Below are 26,004 nucleotides of genomic sequence, written 5' to 3' on the forward strand. Positions count from 1 at the left end.
GAACAGGAAAAATCAAACTAAATACATTACTGTGAACTTCTTCATCCAGTGCCTTAACTTTTCCTTTCTTCTTAATGAGCTGGATTTTGCAGGCATTAGCTTCCCAGTCTTTGTCATTGCCTCCATCAAGTCCCACACCTAAATTAGCAAGAGGTAGATGAGAAAGCAAAACTTAGAAATTGGTTGTTAAGATTACCAATGAGGCTAATAATAATAATAATAATAATAATAATAATAATAATAATAGCCAGGCGGTGGTGGCACACGCCTTTAATCCCAGCACTCAGCAGGTGGATCTCTATAAGTTCGAGGACAGTCTGGTCTACAGAGCGAGATCCAGGACAGGCACCAAAACTACACAGAGAAACCCTGTCTGGAAAAAAACAAACCAAAAAAAAAGGGGGGGGGGCGGAATTATATATTCATCTAATTACTTCATTTACCAAGTAGATTTTCTAAAAATCTATTATGTGTTGAGATATTGACAGCTGTTTGTTTTTTTTTTTTTTTTTTTAAAGATTTATTTTATTTAATATAAACAGTGTTCTTTCTGCAAGTTTGCCTGTACGCCAGAACAGGGAATCAGATCTCATTATAGATGGTTGTGAGCTACCATGTGGTTGCTGGGAATTGAACTCGTGACCTCTGGAAGAGCAGTCAGTGCTCTTAACCTCTGAGGCATCTCTCCAGCCCTTGACAGCTGTTTAAAACAAAAAATGAAAATGGGGGGGGGGGCAGCTCAGTGGTAAAGACCTTATTTAGCATGCATGGGGCTTTGGGTTCAAATCCAGCATCAGAAAAGAGGGTCAAAGAAGGGAGGTCGGGAAAGGGGTTAGAAGAGCTCAATTCTTACCTAACAGTCTGTTCAGAAAACAGAGAAAGAATAATGATTACCAAAATTATTACTTGTACAAGCAACTGCTGCCAGGCAGTGGTGATGCACACCTTTAATCCCAGCAGTTAGGAGACAGAGACAGGTGGAGCTCTGTGAGTTCAAGGCCAGCCTGGTCTACAGAGCAAGATCCAGGACAGCCAGGGTTACACAGAGAAAACCTGTGTCAAAAAAATCAAAAACAAACAAACACAAAAACAAGCAATTGCTATATAAGTTATAAACCGTGGAAAAGTGCCAAAGGCACAATGGAGAACTGCAGAAGAGAGACACTCCCCTCTGAAGGGGAAAACAAGTGACAGTCAGGAAAGCATCTCTTGAAATTTTACTTAAGTTACCAAGGAACTTGAAAAACTTCCTTAGATAGACCCTGAAATCTAAGGAAATAATATGGCAAGAACAATCAGCAAATGCTCCGAAAATGGCAGAGAGGAGGACGGCACAGAGGTAAGGAAGAAAGAGGACATTACAGCTGCAACAAAGCAGAACTAGAGAACGTGGCCTGATTTAAACAGGGGATGAAGATGAATGAGAGAGACACAAGGGCCTGGATGGAAGTGAGAAGGTCCTAAACACGGTTCTGCCCTGGGTTCAAGGGATCTGTAGAATGATTACTGATAGAAAGGACATAGAACAGAATGAGGTATGCAGTGAGGACCACAGTGTCCATTTCAATTATGAACCTGCAAGTCCATTATACTGTGGTCTACCCTGGAAGAAACTTCTAGAAGGCAGCTGGAAACACAGGTCTGCAACTCAGGAAGCACATACCTGTAATCCTAGCACTCCACAGACTAAGGCAGGGGGATGCCAAGTTTGAGGCCAGTGTGGTCTACAAAGAAGACTGTCTCAAAACTTAAACAAAATACATAGATTGTGAATCACAATGTACAGGGTTGATGAAGTCATCTCATCATAAAAATACAAAGGCAAGTGTGGTAAGGAAGCAATCTCAGTGGCTGGGAGTAGTGATCATGTCTGTAATCTCAGCACTTAGGAGAAAGGTCTGTCTGGGCTATAGAGCAGGACCTAATCTCAAATAAAGAAGTAAAAAATGAAAAAAAAAAAAAAAGAGCATTCCTATTTACACAACAGACATAAGAAAAGGAGCCTCCAAAGCTGACAGAAAACTTAATCAACATCCATATGAGAAGTTATGTTGTTGGAAAAGCTAAAAGTGGAGAATTTGAACAACAAAGGAACAGGGCCTGGTATTACTCAGCACTGTCACAGCATTTGTGACCTTGGCTTCCATTCCCAGTACCCCTAAAACAGGAAATGAGAAACCAACACTGATATCCTTAGAAAGACTTTCAAGGTTGGTCCTGGATTGGCCTCTAGGATCTTATATTTCAGAGGGATTCCTACCACCTGAAAGGGTGAGCCTAGTTCCTGTGCATGGACTGTTCATGAAAACAGTGTGTCCCTCTGGGATGGGTGACTGCTAGGTGCTAGGCAAACGGTGCTTTGGGCCATGAGTCATCAGGGGCTTAGCTAGTAGACAACATCCACGTGTACTATCATACTCTGTTGCTAGGAAAATTAAGCATAGCCTGTTCAAAGGCCTCCGGGAAGCTAGGGCCTGCTTTCCTGCAGACTTCATCCTACACCCATTCCTGTTCCTGGTTTTGCTCTGGATTCTTCTGCTGTAGGGAATCACAGAGCTATGTGTTCAACTCTTTGCTGAGATTCATGAGTCATTCTAGGAACCATGGAATGGGAGCTCCGGTGGACCCCAACACAGGGAGCTAAAAGTCAGACTGACACTGCTAGAAAGTAATTTTTACTTGACTTGTCATTTATATAAAACAGAAGAATCATGACTTAGGATATCACTCAGTAGCAGAGTGCTTACCTAGCATGTACAAGACCATAAAGTTCAATCTCCCGTACAAAAAGAAATTTTTTTTTTCATATTTAAATGACATAGCATGAATCCATGGAGAGAAAAAGAAATGAAAGAAAAATGGACTTACAGGGGCTGGAGAGATGGCTCAGAGGTTAAGCACTGTTCTTGCAGGAAACCTGAGTTTAGTTCCTCACACCCATGTAACTCTAGCACCCGCACTCATGTACACATACACACAAAATTAAAAAGAACGAATAATTTATAGGGTAAGGTGTTCTACAACTTGTTTCCATAAAAATGTCTTATGTCAAAAGTTTTATAGTCAACTTTTGTTTTGTTTTTTTGAGACAAAGTCTCCTGCAAGCTGGGCTCAAACTTAATATGTATCTAAGGATGACTTTGAACTCTCATCTTCCTGCCTCTACCTGCTCAGTGCCGGGATTACAGGTAGGAACCTCAAACCCAGTTTGTGTGGTGCTAGGGATAAACCCAAGGCTTCAAGTATGCTATCAATTAAGCCACACTTCCAGTCCTATAGTAACTTCTTCATAAAGGAAATTACTGAGAAGTAATAGCCACATAAATAATAATACTGTTGAAATGACATAAGGAAACTCTTTAGACATGATGAAAGGAAAAATTTCTTCAGACTTGGATTTATAAAACAAAGCAAACATAGAGTTAAGCCTCCTAAAAATAATAAAAATACTATTTAGATTCAAGAATCAATGCAAACCCCACAGTATATTTTTAAAGAAAATACCAGCAGAATCATATCCTCTGTACTCCAGTCTCTGAAGGCCTTTGATTAGGGTCTCCAAGATTTCTCGTCTTGTTCGGGGAACATGGTAATTTAAATAGGCAAATATACCTGCAAAAAAGAAATAAATATTTAATGGACAACTCTAATGAATCAAATCTGATATAATTATGTTTAGGCTATGCAAAAATATACAGCTAGATTCCTTTTTTAGAAAAGAAATAAACCCTCATCTCAAATTATTTAGAGCCTATGGAACTTTTCCAAAGGGGATCATCTTGTAAACATAAAAGATTAACAAAAATATGTCAAAATAAATGTCTAGTTATTTTCAACAAAGCTTATGAAGTTAATCATTTATTTCCTTAACTGCCACTTCGTCAACCAAAATTTATTTTTTAAAAATTAAACAAATTTATGGGCTATATCCTATATGCTATTACAATAAACACACATACACCTTCTAATAAGTATTTTAAATCACAAATAGTTCCTATAACTATACAGCTAAAATAACTATTTATTTCCGCTATCAATAATGTTTAGGTATAAAACTGTTTAAATTTTTTTATTTTGTGGCCGGGCTGTAGTGGCACACGCCTTTAATCCAGCACTCTCAGGAGGCAGAGCCAGGTGGATCTCTGTGAGTTCGAGGCCAACCTGGTCTACAGAGCGAGATCCAAGACAGGCACCAAAACTACACAGAGAAACCCTGTCTCAGGGGAAAAAATTGTTTTGGTTTGTTGAGACAGGGTTTCTCTGCGTAGCATAGGCTGTCCCGGAACTTGCTCTGTAGATCAATCAGGCTGGCCTCCAACCTGCCTCTGCCTCCCTAGTGCTGGGATTAAGGGCATATACCAACAATGTCCAGTGACAATTTAATTTTTCCCCCACAACTGGAGTCAAGTGTTCTATCATTCAACTACAACCCAACACAATAATAAAAAAATCTGACCTAAATACATAACTGCCTCAAAAAGGCTTGAATCAGGTTCAGGTGCCACTGAGGAAAAGAAGAGACTATAGAGCCATAGTAGAGGAGGGCAAGAGCAAAACAGTGTCTTCAAGACCTGACAGGACCTCTGCACTCAAGAACTCACAATAACCTCGGCTGCCTGTTCTAACACGGAGTATGAAGGGTTCATGATCCCATCCCTAACTTAAGAGCTACGACAGTTGAGCTATGGCTTCTGAGGAAGAAAGAGTCAGTTGTTTTTAGGGTATAGCTCCTGGAAGGTCTTAGCACCTTTCTGCATCCCTAAAGTCCTTCTTTTTCCTGCCCCCTCCTCTATTCTGTGGTTCTACAAAGGTGACATTGATTTTCATACATAAGTGAGAACATGCATCTGCCATTCTGTGTCTGGTTGGTTTCATTCAACACAATGTCCTGTAGTTTTTCACCCATGTTCTTGCAAATGACAGGGTTTCACTGTTTTATGACTGAGCCGTATTCTATCGTTGCAAACACACACTTTCCTTATCCACTCGCCAATTAAAAGCATGATTTGTATTTTGTAAAGTATTGCAATAAACATGGGGTTGAAATTCTCTTTGGCTTAAGGATTTCATCTCAAATGCCCACAAGTGGAAATGCTGAGTAAACATTAGTTTTATTTTGTCATTTTTTTTTCCAGAGCTGAGGACCGAACCCAGGGCCAATCCCGAGTTGTTTTTTTGTTTTGTTTTGTTTTGTTTTGTTTTGTTTTGTTTTGTTTTTCCCCCCGAGACAGGGTTTCTCTGTGTAACTTGTTTTTAAAATCTACTACTTAGAAACTATTTTTAAATGTTTTATTACATTTATTTGTGTGCATATCTGCGCATGCACATTTATGTGGAGGTCAAGGACAACTCCTTCCCCATTCTGTGGGTTCCAAGGATAGAACTCAGGTTGTTCAGCTTGGCAGCAAGCACCCTTACCTACTGAGTCATTTCTCTGGCCTCCAAATATTCTAAAAATCATATTTATTTTGTGTGTGTGAATGTGCATATGTGTGTACCACGGTGTGCACATGGAGAACAGAAAACAGGAGTCTTCTTGCAAGAGTTGTTCCTCTCCTTACATGTGGGTCCTGGGAACTGAACTCAGATCATCAGACTTGGCAGCAAGCAGCACCTTTACCACTAAACCATCTTGTCAGCCCTGAAAACCCACCCTCCTGTGTCTCATGAATTTCATATTGCCACGGACAGGAGGACTGTGACAGCATCTGCAGCCACTGAATTTGCATTCATTTTTGTTTTCTCTGACCAGAGGACAATCCTTTGAAGGCAACTCTCAAGTCATGTCTCCAAAAGACAGTGCTATCACTGTCATATCAATCATGTCATATCTTCTGATACTTTCTAGATAACCTGAAACACACAGTTGAAAATTCCCAAGCCACAAGAAACAACACTAAATTTTGCTCAATGCTAAAAAGAGGTAAGATAAGGGTTTCCTAATTAAAAGCTTTAAAAAATTGAGTCAAAGATGGGTAAAATTGCCTGTGAGTTCAAAGCCAGCTTTGTCTACAGAGCAAGTTCCAGGACAGCGCGGGCTGTTACACAGAGAAACCTTGTCTTGAAAAACCAATGGTAATAATAATAGTAGTAGTAGTAGCAGTAATAACAATAATAATAATATAAATAAACAAATTGAGTCAAAGTAAATAGGTTTAGTGTTAAAAGTTTCCAGAACCTTTATTCTTACTAATTTTGGGTCTCCAGGAGCAGACATCACAAACAAGCATTGCCAAACCCTTCCCATCTTCTATTGCTCATTTCTATTAGCCTTACCACTGATTAACCTCTCCCTTCCCAGGAAATGTGTATTAAGCAATTAGTTAATTCCCCTCACAGCTTTTTTATATCCAGTATGATTTCTAAGGCGGTTAAACAGTATTGTTTTATGAGTCACCCTAGCAGTCAGTTTCAGCATCCCTCAATTACCTGCAAAGCCATTAGACAGTTTAACTACAAAAACGGTTTTTAAAAATATTCCATTCAGGATACTTTCAAATTGCAAGCCCCCTTACTGCTAACTGGGTAGAAAATGTCATTATAAAATATCATTCATATAAGCATCAGATCGGAAAGATACAACTCCAATTTATTTAATATTCAGCAAAACCCATGAAAAGTAGGAGTAGTTTAAATGATCTGATGATACACTCTCAGCAAAACCAAAATAAATATAATGGGCATAGTATTTCAAAGGACCAAGAGAGGCTAGAGAGATGGCTCAATGGTTAAGAGAGGGCTGGGGTTATCCCAAAACTAAAAAAAAAAGGGGGGGGCTGGGGAGCTGGGAGTGTAGCAACTTTGTTGAGTGATTACCAAGCATACAAGAAGCCCTGAGTTGATTCCCAGTACCATGTATGAGACATGGCAGCACATCCCTAAACTCTCAGCACCTGGGAAGGTAGAGGCAAGATAATCAGAAGTTCAAGGTCATCTTTGGCTATATAGTTGAGTTCCAGCCTGGACTACACCAGAACCTGTCTAAATAAACAAACCAACCAACCGACAAAGAGGGGAGGCAGGGACATGGCACTGGGATATAACTGCTGAGTAGTCGAGTGCTTTATGAGAGGCCTTGGATTTGTCTCCAGAAACATGAGAAACAAAAACAAAAATGCAGCCAGGAGCTGAGGAGAAGGCTTGGAGGTTGAGAGATCACTTGCTGTTCTTGCAGAAGACCAGAGTTTGGTGCCCAGCACCTACATGGCAGCTCACAACTGTCTCTAACTCTAGTTCCTGGGGATTCAATGCCATCTTCTGGACTCGTTGGGGATACTGCACACACATGACACACACACATATATGCAAGCAAAACACCTAGACACATAAATACATAAAAAAATGAAATCACTAAGTTTAAAAAAATAGAACCAGGCATGATGGTTCACATCTGAAATGCCAGGTGGAAATAGAATAACTGAGTTTCAGTCCAGCAGCCTCGACTATATGTAGTGTAAGATGGTTTGCTGGTTATTTTTTGTAAATTTGGCATAAAGTGAAATCACCTGGGCAGAGACCCCCAATGCCACCATCAGACTGTTCTATGGACATGCCTGTGAGACATTTTCTTAACTAATGATTGATGTGGAAGAGTCAAACCCACTGTGGACAGTACCACTCCTAAGCAGGTAGTCCAGTGTCATATAAGAAAGCAAGCTGGACAAGCCATGGAGAACAAGCCAGGAAGCAGCTCCTGTTTCTCCACGATCTCTGCTTTAGTTCCTGTCCTAGCTTTTCTCAATAAGTCGCCAACCTGTAAGATGTAACAAACCCTTTGTTCTCCAAGCTGCTTCCATTCATGATGTTTTATCAAAGCAATATGAAAGTAAACTAGCCTAGGTAAGTGCCTCAAAAATACATGGATAGATAAATAGACAGACAGACAAACAGATAAATAATACTAACATAAGGTATTACTGGGTCAATATATTGCTTCCCAAATTTGCTTGACTACAAAATGTTTTTATTGATGGCCCAAACATATAGTAAATATTTTGACAGTTTTATCAAAATATAGAATTGAAAAAAACATAACACGGAATCTTAGTTCTTATTCTTTTACTTTAACATTTTTTGAAAAACGTTTCAATATTGTATACTGAAAAAAATTACTTTCAGAAAAAATTAGATAGCAGGAAATTAGTAAATATTCTCACTTTTTCATCAGTATCTCTGCCTAAAAACTTTATTTCAACAATTAAAAGACATTGAGATAATTGTTTTTCTAGTTCTAATTCTGTCACGGATTTTTCAGTTTTAGCGGTGGATAAATGAATAAAAATATATTCAATAGTGAAAGTGTAAAATCTAATATGGAGCTTCATAGCTTAAGAATGGCTACTGTAACTGTACAGAAATTCATTGAGATGTATAGACTTTGGGCAGGGCTAATTTTGGTGTGTGATGTTTATTTGCAAGGTTTTTTTTTTTTTTTTAAGATTTTATTTATTTATTATGTATACAGTGTTCTGTCTGCACACATCCCTGCAGGCCAGAAGAGGGTGCCAGATCTCATTACAGATGGTTGTGAGCCACCATGTGGTTGCTGGGAATTGAACTCAGGACCTTTGGAAGAGCAAGCAGTGCTCTTAACCTCTGAGCCATCTCTCCAGTCCTATTTGCAAGTTTTTTAATAATGAATTTTATAAAATTAAAATAATTCTAATAAATTTTTAAAAAATTAAACGATAGGGGAGGTAGACATTCCTATAATCCCAATACTTGAGAAGCTGAGGTAGGAGATCAGTTGTGGTGGTTTGAATAAAAATGGCCCCCACAGACTCATAGAGAGTGGCACTATGAGGGGATGTGGCCCTGTTGGATTAGGTGTGGCTTTATTGGAGGAGGTGTGTCACTAGGCGGTGGGCTTTGGAGGTCTCAGAAGCCCAAGGTAGGCCCACTGGCTCCCAGTCTCTTCCTGTGGCCTGTGGATCCAGATGTAGAACTCTCAGCTCCTTCTCCAGCACCATGCCTGCCTGCATGCCACCATGTGTCCTGCCATGATGATAGAATGGACTAAACTGTAATAAGAGTTGTCGTGGTCAGTGTTTCTGCACAGCAATAAAACCCTAACTAAGACATAAGTTCTCAGCCCGAGATACATCAAATCCTGGGAAAGGAAGGAAACAAACCAATACAGAAGAAAAAATAACCTCTCCTCTTTTTAACTTTCAAATTTTAACTTTAAGGAAATGAGTTGAAAGGCAGATCTTAGAATGTTTCAAATACTGTGTGCTAGCATTATTTATTCTTCATGATCAGTGACACTCAGTTTAATGGCTGTCCTACACTAGCAGCCACTTTAACAATCTCCTCCTTCAAAGGCTTCCTTCATGAACTAGATCTGATTTCTTTTTTCTGTTTTACACTCTTCTTCCTGGAACAAGATGAGGAAATAACCTGCAACCAGAATGTCAGGTACTTGACTATGTACACAACTCATCACTCGAACACAGTTAATTAGCTGGGAGTGGTGGCAGAGTCCTTTAATCCCAGCACCTGGGAGATATGAGGAGGATCAGGAGTTCAAGGTTATTCCCAGCTACATAGTGAGTTCAAGACCAACCAGGGCTACATGAGATCCAGTCTCAAAATAAAAGATAAGAAAGAAAACAGTTAAATACCAAATATAACACACTAGTAATTAAGTAGCATGAAAATTCACTACTTACAACTCCAAACAAATTTATATGTTTTGTAAAACCAATCTATTAATAGTAAAAGTTAATTGATTATGAAGTCAGCTCTACTCCAATAATTTCAATATAGGTGTTTCTGTTTTGATGTTCTAGAATCCAAACTCTAAACCTGCTCTTCGTTTTCAGAAGGTGAAATAATTAAACATAGGGGAAAAAAACACACTGAGTACAATCCACCTCTTATTCAGTTCAAGTGAAAGACGAATGTCTCTCAACAGCTCCACTTCAATCCCTATAATATCTCTCTTTAAAAAGTGTTCTTTCTTGGGAGTCAGGCATGGTCTGGTGGTTCATGCCTAAAATCTCAGCACTCGTGAGGCTGAAGGAGAGCTATGATCTAAGCCAGTCTGAGGAACAACATGAGACAGTATCTCTAAAAATGCTCTTTCTTCTGGTGGTAGCATCACCAATTTTAACAGGAAAGGTAAGAATATAACTCTTTTTATGGACTATTAAGGGCTCATTCCCATTTTAGAGTATTATCAATCATGTCACAATTCTCACAGTAACACTTTCAAATAAATTTTTTTTCCTTTGGTTTTTTGAGACAGGGTTTCTCTGTGTAGCTTTGGAGCCTGTCCTGGAACTCTGTAGACTAGGCTGGCCCGGCTTCAAATAACAATCTTAAAACATGGAATAAAAGGGGCCTAACTTTAGCCGGGTGGAGGTGGTGGCGGCGGCGGTGGCGGTGGCGGCTTACTGATCTATGCAAGTTCAAGGCCAGCCTGGTCTACAGAGCGAGTTCCGGACAGCCAGGGCTACACAGAGAGACCCTGTCTCGAAAAGCCAAAACAGGAAAAAAAAAAAAAAAAAAAAAAAAAAAAAAGAGAGAGAGAGAGAGAGAGAGAGTGAGTCTAACTTTATTTTTTTTTGGGGGGGGGGGGTTTCGAGACAGGGTTTCTCTGCATAGTTTTGCGCCTTTCCTGGAACTCACTTGGTAGCCCAGGCTGGCCTCGAACTCACAGAGATCCGCCTGCCTCTGCCTCCCGAGTGCTGGGATTAAAGGCGTGCACCACCACCGCCCGGCCCGGCCCTAACTTTATTTTTTAATGGTTCTAGTAAAGACATATGTTAAACAGGTGCACATGCATGATGTGTGATCACTGACCAGGGCTCTCGCCGTGTCTCTTCCACAAGATCAGCTCTGAGCCCACTTCATCAAGTTACTGATTTAGTAACGGGTCCTCTTGAGAGACTTAAGAGTGGCAGGAAGTTAGTGTGTAACATCATTGTCAGAGTTTTAGCTTGAGTTCTATTAGGCCGGCCAAAAATAAAGTGTCTAAAATTAAGTATTTTTTTTAAAATGCAAGATAAATTCAAGAAATGCTATCAGCAAGGTGTCATTCACGTTTTTAATCACAGCACTTGGGAGACTGAGGCAGGACCCTAAATTCCAGACCAACCTAGACTACCAAGTGGGCCCCGGTTACAAAAAGAAAAAAAGGGGGGGGTGTATGAGAAAGGCTGGGGGTGTGGCTAGGGGACAGAGCACTCGCTTAGCAAGCTGACTTTTTGAGTTTAACCCCCAGGACCACACAGCATGTCCACAGGTTGCCTCGGTCACCTGGTGGACCCTCCTGTGGCCATCCCTCCATACTTCCTCGGTCGGCACTTTCAGCCCCGCGCTTCCTCTAATGTAGACATTTATCTAGCCTCTGAGCTCCGTGCAAAGGTGCCCCCGGAGCGCCCCGACACCCTTCCAGAACACCGCCCCCCTCGCCAGCCCCTTTGGCAGCCTCTGACTCACCAGGGCCCCACAATCTCCTCGGCGGGCTCCTCATCCCCAGCATCCTAACTCCGGCCGCCCCCTCAACCCAGGAATCCCCATCTTGGACTCCCTGCCCCACAGACGCCCTTCTTCCCCCGACACCAGATCCCGGCTCTCCTCGGGACGCCGGCTCTCCTCAGGACGCCCTCCCCAAAGGCCACCCCTCTCCTCAGGACCCCCCGCCCCAAGGCCGCTCGTTGACTCGCGCAAGTCCACCCCTGCCTTCACGGCGCGGGCCCCGCGGCCGCCACACGCCCCCATCGCGGCCCTTACCGCACATGGTGCTGGTCGCGGGGGCGAGGGCCGAGCGGTCGGGCGCGCGAGAGAGCTTCGGAAGCGAGGACGAGCTCGGGCCGGGGTGGCGGCGACGAGGCGGACTCCGGGATGCGACAGCTCGGACCCGACTGCCGGACTCGCGGCTCGGCCCTTAACTGCCGCCCCGCCCCCCGGGCCACGCGCGCCGCCGCGGCTCTCCCATTGGGCCGCGTCCGCGCCGCTCACGCGCAGGCCTCGCCCATGCCCTGTGCGCGCAGGCGCGGGGCTGCGGGTAGCGGAGACGTGGCAGCCGCTGTGTCCGGCATCCGGCTCGGGTTCCTGGAGCCGCCCGCCGAGGGCGAGCCGTGCCACGGGAGGCGGAGTGGGAGAAAGGGGCTGTTTACAGAACAGTTTGCATCCCGCGAGGAAGAGAGGGAGAGAAAAGACAGCCGGAGGGAGGAAGGGAGAGCCTGGGGCAGACGCCTCTGTGTGTCGCAGGAACGGTGGCCGGAACTGGGCGACTGGCACAGAGGTGCGCCAGCCTGCAGGCCGCCCTCGGGCTGCCTTTCCGGTGAGGACCTGAGCTGTGGGCGAGGTGCTCGGCGCCCCACCCCTTGCCTTCTTCTGTTCTATGAGTAGGGTACCACGGCTCAGCGGTCCCAGCACTGCGTCTGGGTTCAGAAAACTGTGGGCGGCGTCCGACTGCCCCCCTTAGAGGACTGGAGGGAGTCTGCAGACACGGTGCACCCGCGATCGCTCATGCCATAAATGAACTCTCCATTGCCAAGAGTGGAGACGAGTTCCTGAGAAGTTAGCGGGCGGGCGTTTGCTTCAGGAACGTTTAAATAGTACCTTCGGGGCAAATGTAGCTGGCTATCAGCTCTCCGTTGATAGCTCTAAAGGAAATGAATAGAGCCCTCCGAAGCTGGTGTGCTGACCGCTGTTGAGTACTCTCATCCTGTACCCCCTTCCTACCGCACGTTCGAGCCCTGAGTGCCCTCTGACCGCACCAGCATTCAAACCTGCACATCTGGGTTACTCTGCAGAGTCCCACATCGCTGCCACTTTTAAAGCTTTTTGTCTTCCCCAGGCGGCTTTAACTTCTCATCCTTTGATCTGCCTCAAACAATAGGCTTCTGTGTTAATGGCTTTTTCCTCGCTCCCCACTAAGTTCTAAGTTCCCTTATGATGTAGTGGGTTTTCGTACAACCAACACCCGCCTAGTATAGACCCTAGCAAGAGGTGGCGAATCAAAACTGTTCTGGTGGCTGGAAAGATGGCTCAGGGCATAAACACACTCGCAAGCCTGAGCCCCATCCCTGGGCCCTACAAAGGTGTCTTCTCACTACACACACACACACACACACACATACATATTCATGTGACCGGCTCTACCCCAAAACTGAATAAATAAATGTTAAAGAATGTTTTTGAATGAGTGATAAAAGCCAGAGGCACAGAATTGACCGCCAGCTGGTTATAAGTGCAAGGAGGCAAAGGCTTTTCAGTATTTCATCACCTACCTCAAACAGAGGCTAGAAAATGCAGTCAAGTTATTTCTCACCTAAAAATGCTTCATTATTTCCAAGCCATTAAACATGTCCCTAGATGATCTTGGCAGTTAACACAGTGGACTGTTTGTTAATGGACCGTGCATTTTTTAGAAATGGACCCCAGGTAGACACCATACCCTATAAAGACCAGCTGGGAGACGACTAGCGTGATACTGCCCAAGAGTCCAGGTGTGGCTTTGCATCCCTTGTTTTGCGGTCAGTAAACCTGTTGATACCACAAAGAAAATGGCAACAGTACTAGCGAAGTGTTTCAACTACTGCCCAGCCGTTTCAGCCTGCTACTGGCTCAGTCTCTTATCCAGCTCCATTCTACTGCTATCTTGGTAGGTGCTCGGCACCCGCTGAAAGGAAACTTTAAAGGCCAATGTTCTCCAGCCCAGCCTTGAACAAGCTCACTAAACCACCACGACAAAGAACGCTTTGTAACCATGTGCCAGCTGAGACACTGCCCCTCCTCTGTGTAGCGCCCTGCCTTCTCTGGGCTTGTAAAAATAAAGCCTACAGGAGAAAATAAACGATGTGTGAAGGAAAGAGGCCATCTGAGTCTAATTTGAACATCTGAGACCATGGAAAGGATTTTTTTTCTCCTGACCAAACAGCACCGAACAAATTGAAGGAAGGAAGGGGATGGGAGAAAGGAGGGAGGGTCTTTGTCTTAGGGCTTCTATTGCTGCAATAAAACTCCATGACCAAGAAGCAAGTTGGGGAAGAAAGGGTTTATTTGGCTTACATTCCCACATCACAGTCCATCACTGAAGGAAGTCAAGACAGGAACTCAAACAGCAAGATCCTGGAGGCAGGAGCTGATGTAGAGTCCATGGAGGGGTGCTGCTTACTGGTTTGCTCCTCCTGGCTTGCTCAGTCTGCTTTCTTACAGAACCCGGAACCACCAGCCCAGGGGTGGCCCCACCCACAATGGGCTGGGCCCTCCCCATCAACCATTAATTTAAAAAATGCCTCACAGCTGGATCCTATAGAGGCCTTTTCTTCATTGAGGTTCCCTCCCTTCAGGTAACATTTCAAGCTGACCTAGGACTAGCCAGCACAGTGCATTCATGGAGTCTACTTCCCTGTCCACGTGCTCAGGCCCCTTAGAGCTGGTGGTGCCCTGCTGTGGCCCTACAGTGCAGTCTGACAGGCTGGAGGTCACCAGAGCTCCAGGTCACTGAGTCTAAAGAAAGGGGGTCTGTGAGGTAGCTTAGTTGGTAAAGGCACGTGCTACCAAGCCTGATGACCTGAGTTCTATCCCCAGGATCCACATGGCGGAAGGAGAGAACTGACTCCCCAAGCTTAATCCCTGGTCTTCCTTACTAGTGCCTTGGCACGCGCGCACACACACACACACACACACACACACACACACACACACACACACACACACAAATATAAAAATAATGTTTCAGATGAGCCATCATGTAAATAGCTCTCAGACTTTTAACCTTCCTCATCTGTGATTTTTGTTACCCCTGATCCAAATTCCAGTAAAGAGCACTAAAAGTATTAGTGTGTAGAATGAAAACACAGGTGATTGGATACATATGTTTGAGATTTCAGGAAATGGTGTAGAAAATCTCACCCAGTGGGTAAAAAGGAGGGTGGTAAACAGCAAAGGAAAAACACAAACTGCCTGAGGCCTGTGAGAAGGAAAACACTAAGACTAGAACTCAGGCTGAGGTCAAGTGTCAGAGTTTATGGTCATCCCTGACAGTAAAGAAAGCTCCAGGCCAGCCTGAGCCCCGTCTCAAAACACACCAGGCTGGAGAGACAACTCAGAGATTTGGAGTGCTTACTGTCCTTCCAAAGGACCAGAGTTCAGCTCCCAGCACCCAAGTGAGGTGGCTCACAATGCCTGTAACTCCAGCTCCAGGGTTCCACAGTGCCCTCTCCTAGGTTCTACCATTACCCAAACACACACACACACACACACACACACACACACACACCACACCACCACCAGTCAGCTGAAGGAAGACCCCTGGACTGGGCCCCTTTGGCTCCACTACTACCCATCTTAATCTGCAGACCTCGCCAGAACAGCCCTTCAAATACAGACCCGATCATGTCTCCCTGCTCAGGCAGAGTACCTGCCCCACAAAGTTAAGCCCCCGCACAGAAGCAGCACACAGGTCTCCAGACCCCAGTCCTCCAGCAGCCTTGTCGGTGCTCACCCCCCTGCTAAACACTTCCAGCACCTTGTAATCCAGCTACCCTGAGCCCCAAGAAATTCTCTGAGAATATAAAACAGTCTCAAACCATCTCAAGCTTCAAAAATTTTGCTTTTTTTTTTTTTTTTTTTTTTTGAGGGATGGCATATAACGCCTGACGTGCTGCCAGCAGAGATTGGAGGTGAGGAACCCGAGATTGTGAACCATCAACCCTCCTTAGCATGCCTCTAGAGGGCCAAGGCAGAAATGCCTACGTGTCCCGAGGTCATGCTATATGGCATGCACATGTCATGCTTTCCTCCATATAATTACTTCTTATAATGCTAGTCCTTTTCTTCTATCTGATCTTCATGTTCTGTGTTCCTAGATCAATGGTGATTTCTGTGATACAGAAAAGGAGTGAAGTAAATTTCACAGGGAATTATACAAAGATGATCACCCAGGCTGGGGTCAAGACAGTTAGTTATGCAGGTCATAGGAAAGAACCTGCAGCCTGGGGAACATTTTCAGGCTTGGATAAACTGTACCGAATGTGTGGTCAACTATAGCACATGGTATGATGTGTATCAGCACACTGGATTCAAATTGGCCATGATGAATAATTCAGTTTCTGAGGATATTCCAAGGACATTGTGTAAAACTTGAGACCCTAAGGGGTATTGGCTGAAGACTGTGGATGGAGTAACATATAGATGGGATGACAGACTAAATGTGTGGGAACCTAGAATAGGAGGAAAATGGTGGCCTGCACCAAGAAAAAAAGAAGGCAACTTTAATCCAGACATTTTGATTCTTCCTGAAGGAGTGTGGAGACAATGTGGCAATGGTTGAAGTGATTGCTGCAAGTTTTATTGGGTTCCTAGATTGAAAAGAGCTGCCAGGAAAGGCGAGCTTCCTTTCATGGAAGCTCTGAAAATTGGATCAGGTCTTCCTTGGAATTGTTGGGATATAGAAGGACAAAAGTTGCTGACTTGCAGGGACATATTTCTTGTCTGAGGTCATTGTGGCCCACCAGTCTTGGGGCTTGGTGTTTACAGAGGGCTGAGGAGGAACTTAGGCGGCTGCAGGGGTCTTGAGGTCGGAGTAGGCTGTGTGAGAAGGAAACGACTGTCTAGTATATTAACCACTGTTCTTATTTTTACCTTTTTTGTGAAATTGCACGTTGCTAGCCTCTGGGTCAAGTGCTCAGAAGATTGTATAATCATTAATAATAAAAATAAATTATGCTTGCTTTGGTGTTAAGTCTGGGATAGTTCCTATGTTTAGTTAAAGATGATGAAGAATATATTGGTGATTTTCTAAGAATAACCTTTGGAATCATGAGAACGTTTTGTATTGGGTGATTGTAGCAGGAATCTTATAAGTTCTTATTAATAAAATCAAACCTGAGACGAGTTATTGGGTTTCATGCTGGTAGATCAGAGAGACAGAACAAGCCACAGCTATCTCACCTCGCCGGATCCTCAGCTGGTCTTGTCTCCTCAGACTGGCGGCCTCTGAGTCCTCATCCGGAATGGGTCTCAGCTGAATTACTGCTCAAAAGCCTGAATGCTTAACCAGCCAAAATCTTAACCAGCCAAAAATGCCTCTAGTTTCTGGTCCTCACACCTTATATATCTTTCTGCTTTCTACCACCACTCCCTGGGATTAAAGGCTGGCTTTCTGGGATTAAAGGTGTGTGTCACCATGCTTGGCTATTTCCAATGTGGCCTTGAACTCACAGAGATCCCAGAGGGATTTCTATCTCTGGAATGCTAGGATTAAAGGTGTGAGTGCCACCATTTTCTAGCCTTTGTATCTAGTGGCTGTCTGTTCTCTGACCCCAGATATTTTTATTAGAGTACACAATATTTTGGTGGACACAATACCACCACAGGTGATTTTCCCTTTTCTTTCTGTTTCCCCTTGCTCATGATAATAAAAGACTGAGGTTACCAAGGCAAAAGCAAAAGCTAAAGACGCTGTAGCGGAGAAGCTACTTAGCAACTGCAGAAGCCGGAAGTGACCTGTCAACTTGCACAAACACTGTCTCTGAGTCGTTATTGCGCCTTCCAGGTATTCCGTCCTTCAGACCCCCGAAACTGCTGAGGCTGTTCCCCGGCACTTTTTGTGTTGTTTTCTTTTTGAGACAGTGTCTCCCTACATAGCCCAGGCTAGCCTGGAACTGGAGACCTTTCTACTTCCATCACCCTAGTGCTGGGATTACAGGTATACACTACCACATTTAGTTCTTTACATCTACATTTTTTAAAAAATCATTAAAAAGGAAAACAAAAATTTTCCCCAGCTGCCATCTGGTAGCTTGGTCCTGTTGAGAAAACTAAAGCAGTGACAGGTGAGGCCCTCACTTCATGTGGCACTTAGTCATGCCTGGCAGAACCAGTCCTGCCGTGCCCTTACCATGGCCTCCTCTCTAGGCCCCCCTGCCTCTACCCTCATCTTTCATGACAATGAGGTAACCATCACAGAAGAGAAGATCAATGCCCTCATGGAGGAAGCAGTGTAAAAGTAGAACCTCGGCACAGGTCTTGACCACCACCGTGAGCACAAGTCTCACATACACTGTGGGGACTGCCAGCCGCTGACATAGCACCAGGAGGTCCTGCCGAGGAGCAGCAGTCACAAATAAAAGATTCCTAGAGTAGGATGCTGACTTGGGCTTTGGCGTTCTTGACTAGCTCTCCTTCATTGAAAAAAAAAAAGCCGGCCTCTAGGCTGCAGCTGTAGCTGGTCGGTAGAGCACTTGGCTAGGATGCCCCTAACCCTGGGTTAGACTCCCAGGATGACAGACAATGGATGTTGTGGCGCAAGCTTGTAATTCTAGCACTCAGAAGCTAGAAACAGGATCAACTTAGGCTATCCTCAACGAAATGGTGAGTTAGAGGCACCATGTTGCTTGTGTTATATGAAAGACCCTCTCTCCAAAAAGGAGAAAAACTGAACTATGAAGAAAAAAAAAAAAGATTCACCAGTGAACCATATCCCCAGCCACAGAGGAATAAAGTCTTTTGTAAATTTTATTTTTCTTTTACTTCTGTCTTAGTTATTGTTCTCTTGCTATGATGAAACATCATGACCATGGTAACTTTTAAAGGAAAGCATTTAATTGGGGGCTTGCTTACAGTTTCAGAGGTTACATCATCGTGGTGGAGAGTGTGGTGGTAGGCAGGCAGGCATGGCACAGCACTGGACCAGTAGTTGAGAGTTTGCATTCTGATCCACAGGCAGGAAGTAGAGAGAAAAATCAAGATGACCTGGTGTGGGCTTTTGAAACTTCAAAGCCCACCTCCAGTGACACACCTTCTCCAACAATGCCACACCTCCTAATCCTTCTCAAACAGTTCTACCAACTGGAGACCAACCATTCAAACATATGAGCCTATCGGGGCCATTCTCATTCACATCACTACAACCAGTGAGCCATATTCCCAACCTTAGAAGAACAAAATATATATTATAAGATGTATTTATTTCTATTTTATATGTATGGGTGTTGTCTTAGTTAGGGTTTCTATTGCTGTGAAAAGATAATATGACCACAGCAACTCCTACAGAGGAAGACATTTAACTGAGGTGGTAGCTTATAGTTTCAGAGGTTCAGTCCATTAGCATCATGGCAGGGAGCATGGCAGCATGCAGGCAGACATGGTACAGGCTACATCTTGATCAGAAGGCAACAGGAAGTGGACTGAAAGTCACACTGAGGGAAGTTTGTGCAAAAGAGACCTCAAAGCCCGCCCCCACAGTGACACACTTCTTCCAACAAGGCTACACCTACTTCAACAAGGCCACACCTCCTAATAGTGCCTTTCTCTATGAATTTAGGGGCAGCCAATTCCATTCACACCAGCACAGGTCTTTTGCCTGCATGTATGTCTGTGCACCATCTGAGTGTAGTACCTGTGGAGGCTTGCAGGTGGAACTGGTTTCCCAGAAGTTGGAACTATACAGATGGTTGTGGCCACCGTGTGGATTCTGGGAATCGAAACCAGATTCTCTGGAAGAGCAGCCAGTGCTCTTAGCTGCTGAGTCTCCATCCCATAACTCTCCTCTTGAGAAACATCTTTTAACCTACTGCTGGGCTCACGCACAGTTACTAAGCACGCAACCCTTTCCCCGCACGCACCAGGTGTTACCTGATCCACCGAGCCGTAATGTTTGGCATGTGTGGCAGCCCTCCTCTACCACATGAAATCACACAAGCAGCCCCAAAGGCACAAGTCACATAAGGAGACCATTCACCTGTGTGGTCCCCGTTAGGACTGCACTGCCTTCTCTCACTCACCTCAACAGCCCACGAAGGGAGCAGACTGTGAACAACCGAGGAAGAGAAGGCTGGCTTACACGTGGTTCTGCCTGACAAGCAAACACCACCCCATAATAGACACACCCACCAAGACAGACCCTTCCTGAAGAACAGTGGGGAGAGAATTCTCCCAGGGAGCAAAACTTGGGGGCTTTCATAGCCAACAGCCGATGATTTGGCTAGATGGCCATGGTCTTGGAAGAAACAGGATTGGAAAATTAGAGGCAAGATGTCTGGGGAAGAAATATGAAGGCAGACCTTGCCGATGGGCCACAAAATGTAAAGATGTGCCCCACATGGTGGCTCTCCTGCGGTCTCAGCCTAGGACACCTCTAACAAAGCAGGGAAGATGCCTTTCTCTGCGGATAGCAGGCAGCCTCTTTCCCAAACACTCTGTCATTACCAGGTGGGCTCATGCACAAAATGACTGTGGCCTGGACAGGGATGACCATAGGCTTAGAAACACAGACCGCCACCTTTCCTGGCTGACCTGGCTGCAAACACTTCTGGGTGCCAACTGAGCCTTTAAGATGGCACTGGTCCGTTCATCATGGAAGTCATGGTGTTTGAGTACTGGAGTCAACACTCCAGATTTGCCTTCTTCACATACCACACTTCCTGTAAAACTCCCACCCACCCACAGATTGACAACCACCACGTTCACACACAGCAGCACTTTGAGCAGGGAACTCTTCTCACAACTGGAGGGCAGCAGCGGGCCTGGCTGACTGACTTCACTGAGCCGTGTTCCCACACGAAACAGCTGGCCTTGGCAGAATGGTGGAATCACTTCTGAAGACTACTTACAAAATCAGAGGGAATTCCCTGATAGGCTATTGAGAGCTGCTGGTAGCAAAAGACCATGGGAGTATACAGCAGGTGACAACTAGTGCTCAGGTCAACCTATCAGAACCAAGGATTCTGTTGGAAGAAACCATCACGCAAGGCGTTATGGAATTACTGCCTTTTGAATGAATTGGCTGTCTCTTGTTCTGGTGCAATAACAGCTATGATTCTCCCCATCTACCATGCATCTCCACGTTATGTGTACATGTAATCTCATGACTGCATCTCAATCTTACGGGCACACATAATTGTGGATAGTCTAGACGATGCTTTCTTATTTAACTGTACAATTTTTATGAATAGAAACATACTGTAGTAGGAATCTTAGGTCTCGCCAGTTCCTCAGCTGATCCTGTTTCCTCAGAATGGAAGCCTCTGAGTTTTCATCCGAATGGGTCTCAGCTGAACTGTGCTGCTCAAAGCCTAAAAGCTTAACCAGCCAAATGCTTCTAGTTCCTGGTTTTCATGCCTTATATACCTTTCTGCTATCTGCTATCACTCCCTGGGATTAAAGGCTCACTTCTTTGGGTTAAAGGCGTGAGTCACCATGCTTGGCTGGATCCTTGAACACATGGATTTCTGCCTCTGGAATGCTAGGATTAAAGGCGTGTGCTACCACTGCCTATCCTCTATGTTTAATATTGTGGCTGTTCTGTCTCTGACCCCAGATAAGTTTATTAGGGTGCACAATATTTTGGGGAACACAATACCACCACAAACATACTAAAATATGCTTCATACTAGATCTATTTTTCCATATGGACTGTAGAACTTTGAGGTCTTGTTATCCATCCTTAGCCACTAACAAGATAAATGTTGGCCAAAGTGTCCTCGTAGATCTTTCACAGAGTGGAATTGCAGGTTCCTGGCCTTGTTGGCTCAAAATCCTTCAGAAGAATTATATCGAACTAGAAGTGATAGTGCAGTGTCTGGCCTTGGCATATCTCAGTCCTTCTAGAGATCAACAGCACCTATGCTGCCCTAAGCTTCCTCCACCAGCACCTCCCCACTCTGATTCAAGAAACAACCTGGGTGTTGGTGGCACACAGCTTTAATCCCAGCACTTGGGAGGCACAGCCAGGCAGATCTCTGTGAGTTCGAGGCCAGCCTGGTCTACAGAGCGAGACCCAGGACAGGCACCAAAACCACACAGAGAGACCCTGTCTTGAAAAACCAAAAAAAAAAAAAAAAAAAAAAAAAAAAGACACTTTGTATTTATTTCTACACCAGGTTTTTTTTTTGTTTGTTTTTTTGTTTTTGTTTTTTGTTTTTTATGCAAGATTTTAGGCTTAGTAGACTAATTATGTATAGGTCCTGAGATTCAGGTGATTAACAGAAAAAGGCTGTTAACTGACTAACCATGTCTGGATACTATTAATCACATAAAATAGCACACATATTCTTTGCCTTTTCCTTAAATCTCTCATTGGTTTAATTTTTTCCCTTGTAACCCTTGTGGCTATCCCTTTAAGAGATAGCCAGAACTTTTTACAAACTACAGCTGTTGTCAGTCACCAGGTAAGCTGACCAAGTCTTTGCCCAGTGTGACTCTTATCAGAATACTTATCCCTGAGAGTTTACTTTGTAGTTTTACTAACAAGTTGTTAATGAATGCACACACACATACACACACACACACACACACACACACACACACACACACACACGCACACACACGCACACACACGAGAGGGGAATGAAGAGGGGGACAGAGGTGGAAAGAACTAAATAGAGATGCGAGGACAGCAGGAGGGACTGAGAGGAGCTAAGTAAGAGAACAGAAAAGAAGCTGTGTTGTAGCTAGAGTTTTCCTGCCTTGTCCACAGTCAGGACAAATCTTTGTCACCTGCCAGTCCCGCAGCCGCTCAGACCCAACCAAGTAAATACAGAGACTTATATTGCTTACAAACTGTATGGCTGTGGCAGGCTTCTTGCTAACTGTTCTTATAGCTTAAATTAATCCATTTCCATAAATCTATACCTTGCCACGTGGCTGGTGGCTTACTGGCGTCTTCACATACTGCTGGTCATGGCGGCGGCTGGCAGTGTCTCTGCCTCAGCCTTCCACTTCCCAGAATTCTCCTCTCTCCTTGTCCCACCTACTTCCTGCCTGGCCACTGGCCAATCAGTGTTTTATTTATTGACCAATCAGAGCAATTTGACATACAGACCATCCCACAGCACTGTGTAGATAGAATTGACTGAGAAGAATAAAGTCAATGACTAAAGAACTCAGTGCTTAGATTCATTTAACATCCCTCAGATTATACTCCCAGCTGGTTGTTAGATTCTTCCACAGACCCTGGGAGAAAGCAACAGAGGCTGGGCCTCTAGTGTTTTCAATAATAGGCCAAGGCAAGGGGTCTTGAAGGCTGTCTGTACCTGGTATGTGATATTTTTTATCACAGCCAAGGCTCAAAGGTCCAGAAAAGGGGCTCCATTTGGGTATAATTAATAACTATTATCCCTAGTGACACACAAGGAAAATTTCTGCTTCCTTATGCTCAGTTGATCTGGAGGTCTTAGTCCCAAAGGAAGGAAAACTTGTATGGGGACACACAGCAGTGATTCTATTGGCCCAGAAGGTGACTGCCACCCTGCTGCTCTGGGCGGCTCATGCCTCTATATCAGTAGGCAGAAAAGGCAAAGGGAGTTACAGTGTCAGGCAGAATGAAAGGTCCTATCATGCAGAAATTGGACTACTATCTCACAAAACTAAGAAGGAAGGCACCCGGAAAGGGGACATCTGTTTCATTTCCCATCGCCTATGATTAATGTCAACGGGAAATTACAGCAATGCAATCCAGAGAAGACTGCTAACAGGGCACAGTGCAAGGAGAAGGTTGAGGTTGCCGCAGCAGGTCAAGACCACACCCAGCTGAGTTGTTTGCTGAAGGCAAAGGAAATATGAGCTGAGTAATAGAAGTAAATACCAGCCACAAGCATGTGACCAGTCAGATGAGAACCATAACTGTCATGCTTCTTCCTCATAAATGTTTGTATGTGTACATGTGCATATACATATATTTATACTCAAGTAAGTTTTCTTCACTCATATCTCCTACAGATAACATAAGGTTATGTCTACATTAGTATAAAGCTTTGTTAACTTCACATTATAGCACTTAGGCTCCAGACTATCAAGGAAGGACTTGGCAATCTCTTCTGGAGCTAGACTTTCTGCTGTGCATACGGAGTTGGGTGGAACTATGATCTTGTTGTGGCTCTATTTGAAGATTATGATTTAGAGAGATTCATAAAGATGGACAAGGTGTGGACTTGAAATGGTTAATTGTATGTATCAACCTAGCTGGGCCATCATATAGTTATTTAGTCAAATATTCTAGATGACTCTGGAAGGATGCTTTGGATGAGATGAACATTTCATTCAGTGGACTTAGAGCAGACAGCTGGGGGTAGACTTCCTCCAATCAGTTAAAGGCCCTACTAGAACAAAAGACCTATCTCCCTAAGCAAGTCTTGGGAGCAGCCAGACTTCAGACCTGAACATCTGCTCTCCCCTGAGTCTCCAGCTCAACTCCATCCTTCAGATTTGGAATTTGCCAGGCTCCATAGCTATTTGTAACTGTATGTGCACATGATCTTTCGCTGCATATTTTACACATGTGTTTATAAGCACATCCTGGGAAAACAATAATTTTATTGTTTTTTCCCAAAATTGAATGTGTTTCTTTTTTTTTTTTTTTAGTTTTATAAATGACAACAGAAACCTATTTAAACTGGAGGAAGAGGAGGATTTATAAGCTAAAATTAAGTGTGAAAGGCATCTTTGGTCACATCTATATAGAAACCACAGTCAATGCTGTAGAACTGTCACCTATAACCTTGAGGACAGAGAAATGACCTCAGTTCTGGAACCACATCTGTAGCTTCCACTCCAAGACTGAGCTTCCTCACCTCCTGCCTTCTAGGTGAGGGTTCTAGGCTACTGTGAGAGTCAGGTGCTCTATTCCTGTGAAAAGGAGGGTTGGGAAATAGTGATTGACAGCTCAGTTTTCCAGAGGAAAAGGGGAAATGCTGCTAAAAGAATGAGAGGAAAAAAAAAAAAAAAGGAGCAAGAGGCTACAAAGGCTGTCTACTACCTTAGGCAGACATGGCCTGACTGCTCCTCGTCATTCTAGGACAATGGGTGCTCACTCCCAATTACAAGCAGAATTTACTTCCTTTTTCTCCTCCAGGAGGCAGATGCTAGAAGAGTTTTTGTTTTGCTAAGAAGGAACTTAATACACAGAAAACCAGGAGACCAGGTGGTCCTATCTTTACTCTGCCATTTCTGTCCTGTTGCAATGGTTAGAGACAGAATAAGGGTGGGCTATCTAGGGAGCTGCCAAGAGCTGAAAGACCACTAGAAATGTAAGGAGACATGTGGTTGTAGCTGGAGTTTTTCTGCCTTGCCCACAGTCAGGACAAATCTCTGTATCAAAACATTATTATTTTCTAATCTATTCCCTCGTCTCTGTTCTCCTAAACAGCATGTCCAATTCAATATCTAACTCCTGCTCTACTCCTAACTGTTATATTCAGAGATATTAAAATTAGACTATATTCCATATACAGATATAATGGTCTCTGATGGTCAGGACTATCATGTGTTAACTTCAATTCATTTTATTTCTCTTAAGTAAGTAGGCATATTTTACATCTATGCATCATTATGCGAAGTCAGAGATGACACGATGGGACTAGGCTGAGCCTTTGATCATGGTCTCCTCAATCTAATTATATTATGGGACGCCATGCAGCGAGAATTGCTTGCCGTAGTGACTATTATCCTATGTTGACTGTTGGTAATAGAATTGGATGCAATAGAAATTGGGCGGCAGTGCTTCATGTGTCTCTGGTCTTTGGTCTGGTTGGCGACGACACAGTGATGCTAGCACTTTCTAGTTCTTTTATTTCTCGTCCTGTAAGTGCTCCCAGTCGCTTAGGCCTTGCTAGCCTAGCCCCAATAAAATGGTAAATCATTTAATAGTGGGTGAATTTCCTTAAAACAACCAGTACGATCCAGAAAATTTCAATACTATGTATACATATATATGGCAATTAAGCCGCACTAAGGTTTGATTTCATAACACTATTCAATTCTCAAGAGAACGAACTAGACTACTGACAAGATACCATTCCCCCTCTATCATCGATGTATCCTAGTGCTAAGTACAATTACTTCTATAAACACCTGACCACAACAGGACCCAACTATGGTCTACTAATCTAGACTCTATAAAAAACGGACCTGCTGGGTATAAACACACAGGAGCCATGAGAATAGGGTTCTCACCAACAGGACATAGACTCAAGAACCATCTTCCACAGCAATTGTTAGGTGAGTATTGTTGTTCATTCCTCAGAAATTTGTGTACTCGTAATAAAG

General features: G+C 44.0%; 1 protein-coding gene across 2 annotated transcripts in view; it reads right to left on the reverse strand.

Annotated features, from left to right (window-relative positions):
* Gfpt1 (glutamine--fructose-6-phosphate transaminase 1) overlaps window positions 1-11,915 on the reverse strand; it is a 55,966-nt gene extending 44,051 nt beyond the window's left edge. The window contains exons 1-3 of one of the 2 annotated variants that reach the window (XM_028853708.2): window positions 11,740-11,915; window positions 3,505-3,612; window positions 31-138 (exon numbers count right to left, since the gene is read on the reverse strand). In XM_028853708.2, coding sequence (XP_028709541.1) covers window positions 31-138; window positions 3,505-3,612; window positions 11,740-11,746 — 223 coding nt within the window. In that variant the 5' untranslated portion in view covers window positions 11,747-11,915. The remainder of the gene's footprint in view (window positions 1-30; window positions 139-3,504; window positions 3,613-11,739) is intronic. The other variant, XM_028853698.2, reaches the window with a different exon arrangement.
* Between the last annotated feature and the right edge of the window lie 14,089 nt (window positions 11,916-26,004).

Source organism: Peromyscus leucopus, chromosome 3, assembly GCF_004664715.2.
Source record: "Peromyscus leucopus breed LL Stock chromosome 3, UCI_PerLeu_2.1, whole genome shotgun sequence".
Lineage (NCBI taxonomy): Eukaryota > Metazoa > Chordata > Mammalia > Rodentia > Cricetidae > Peromyscus > Peromyscus leucopus.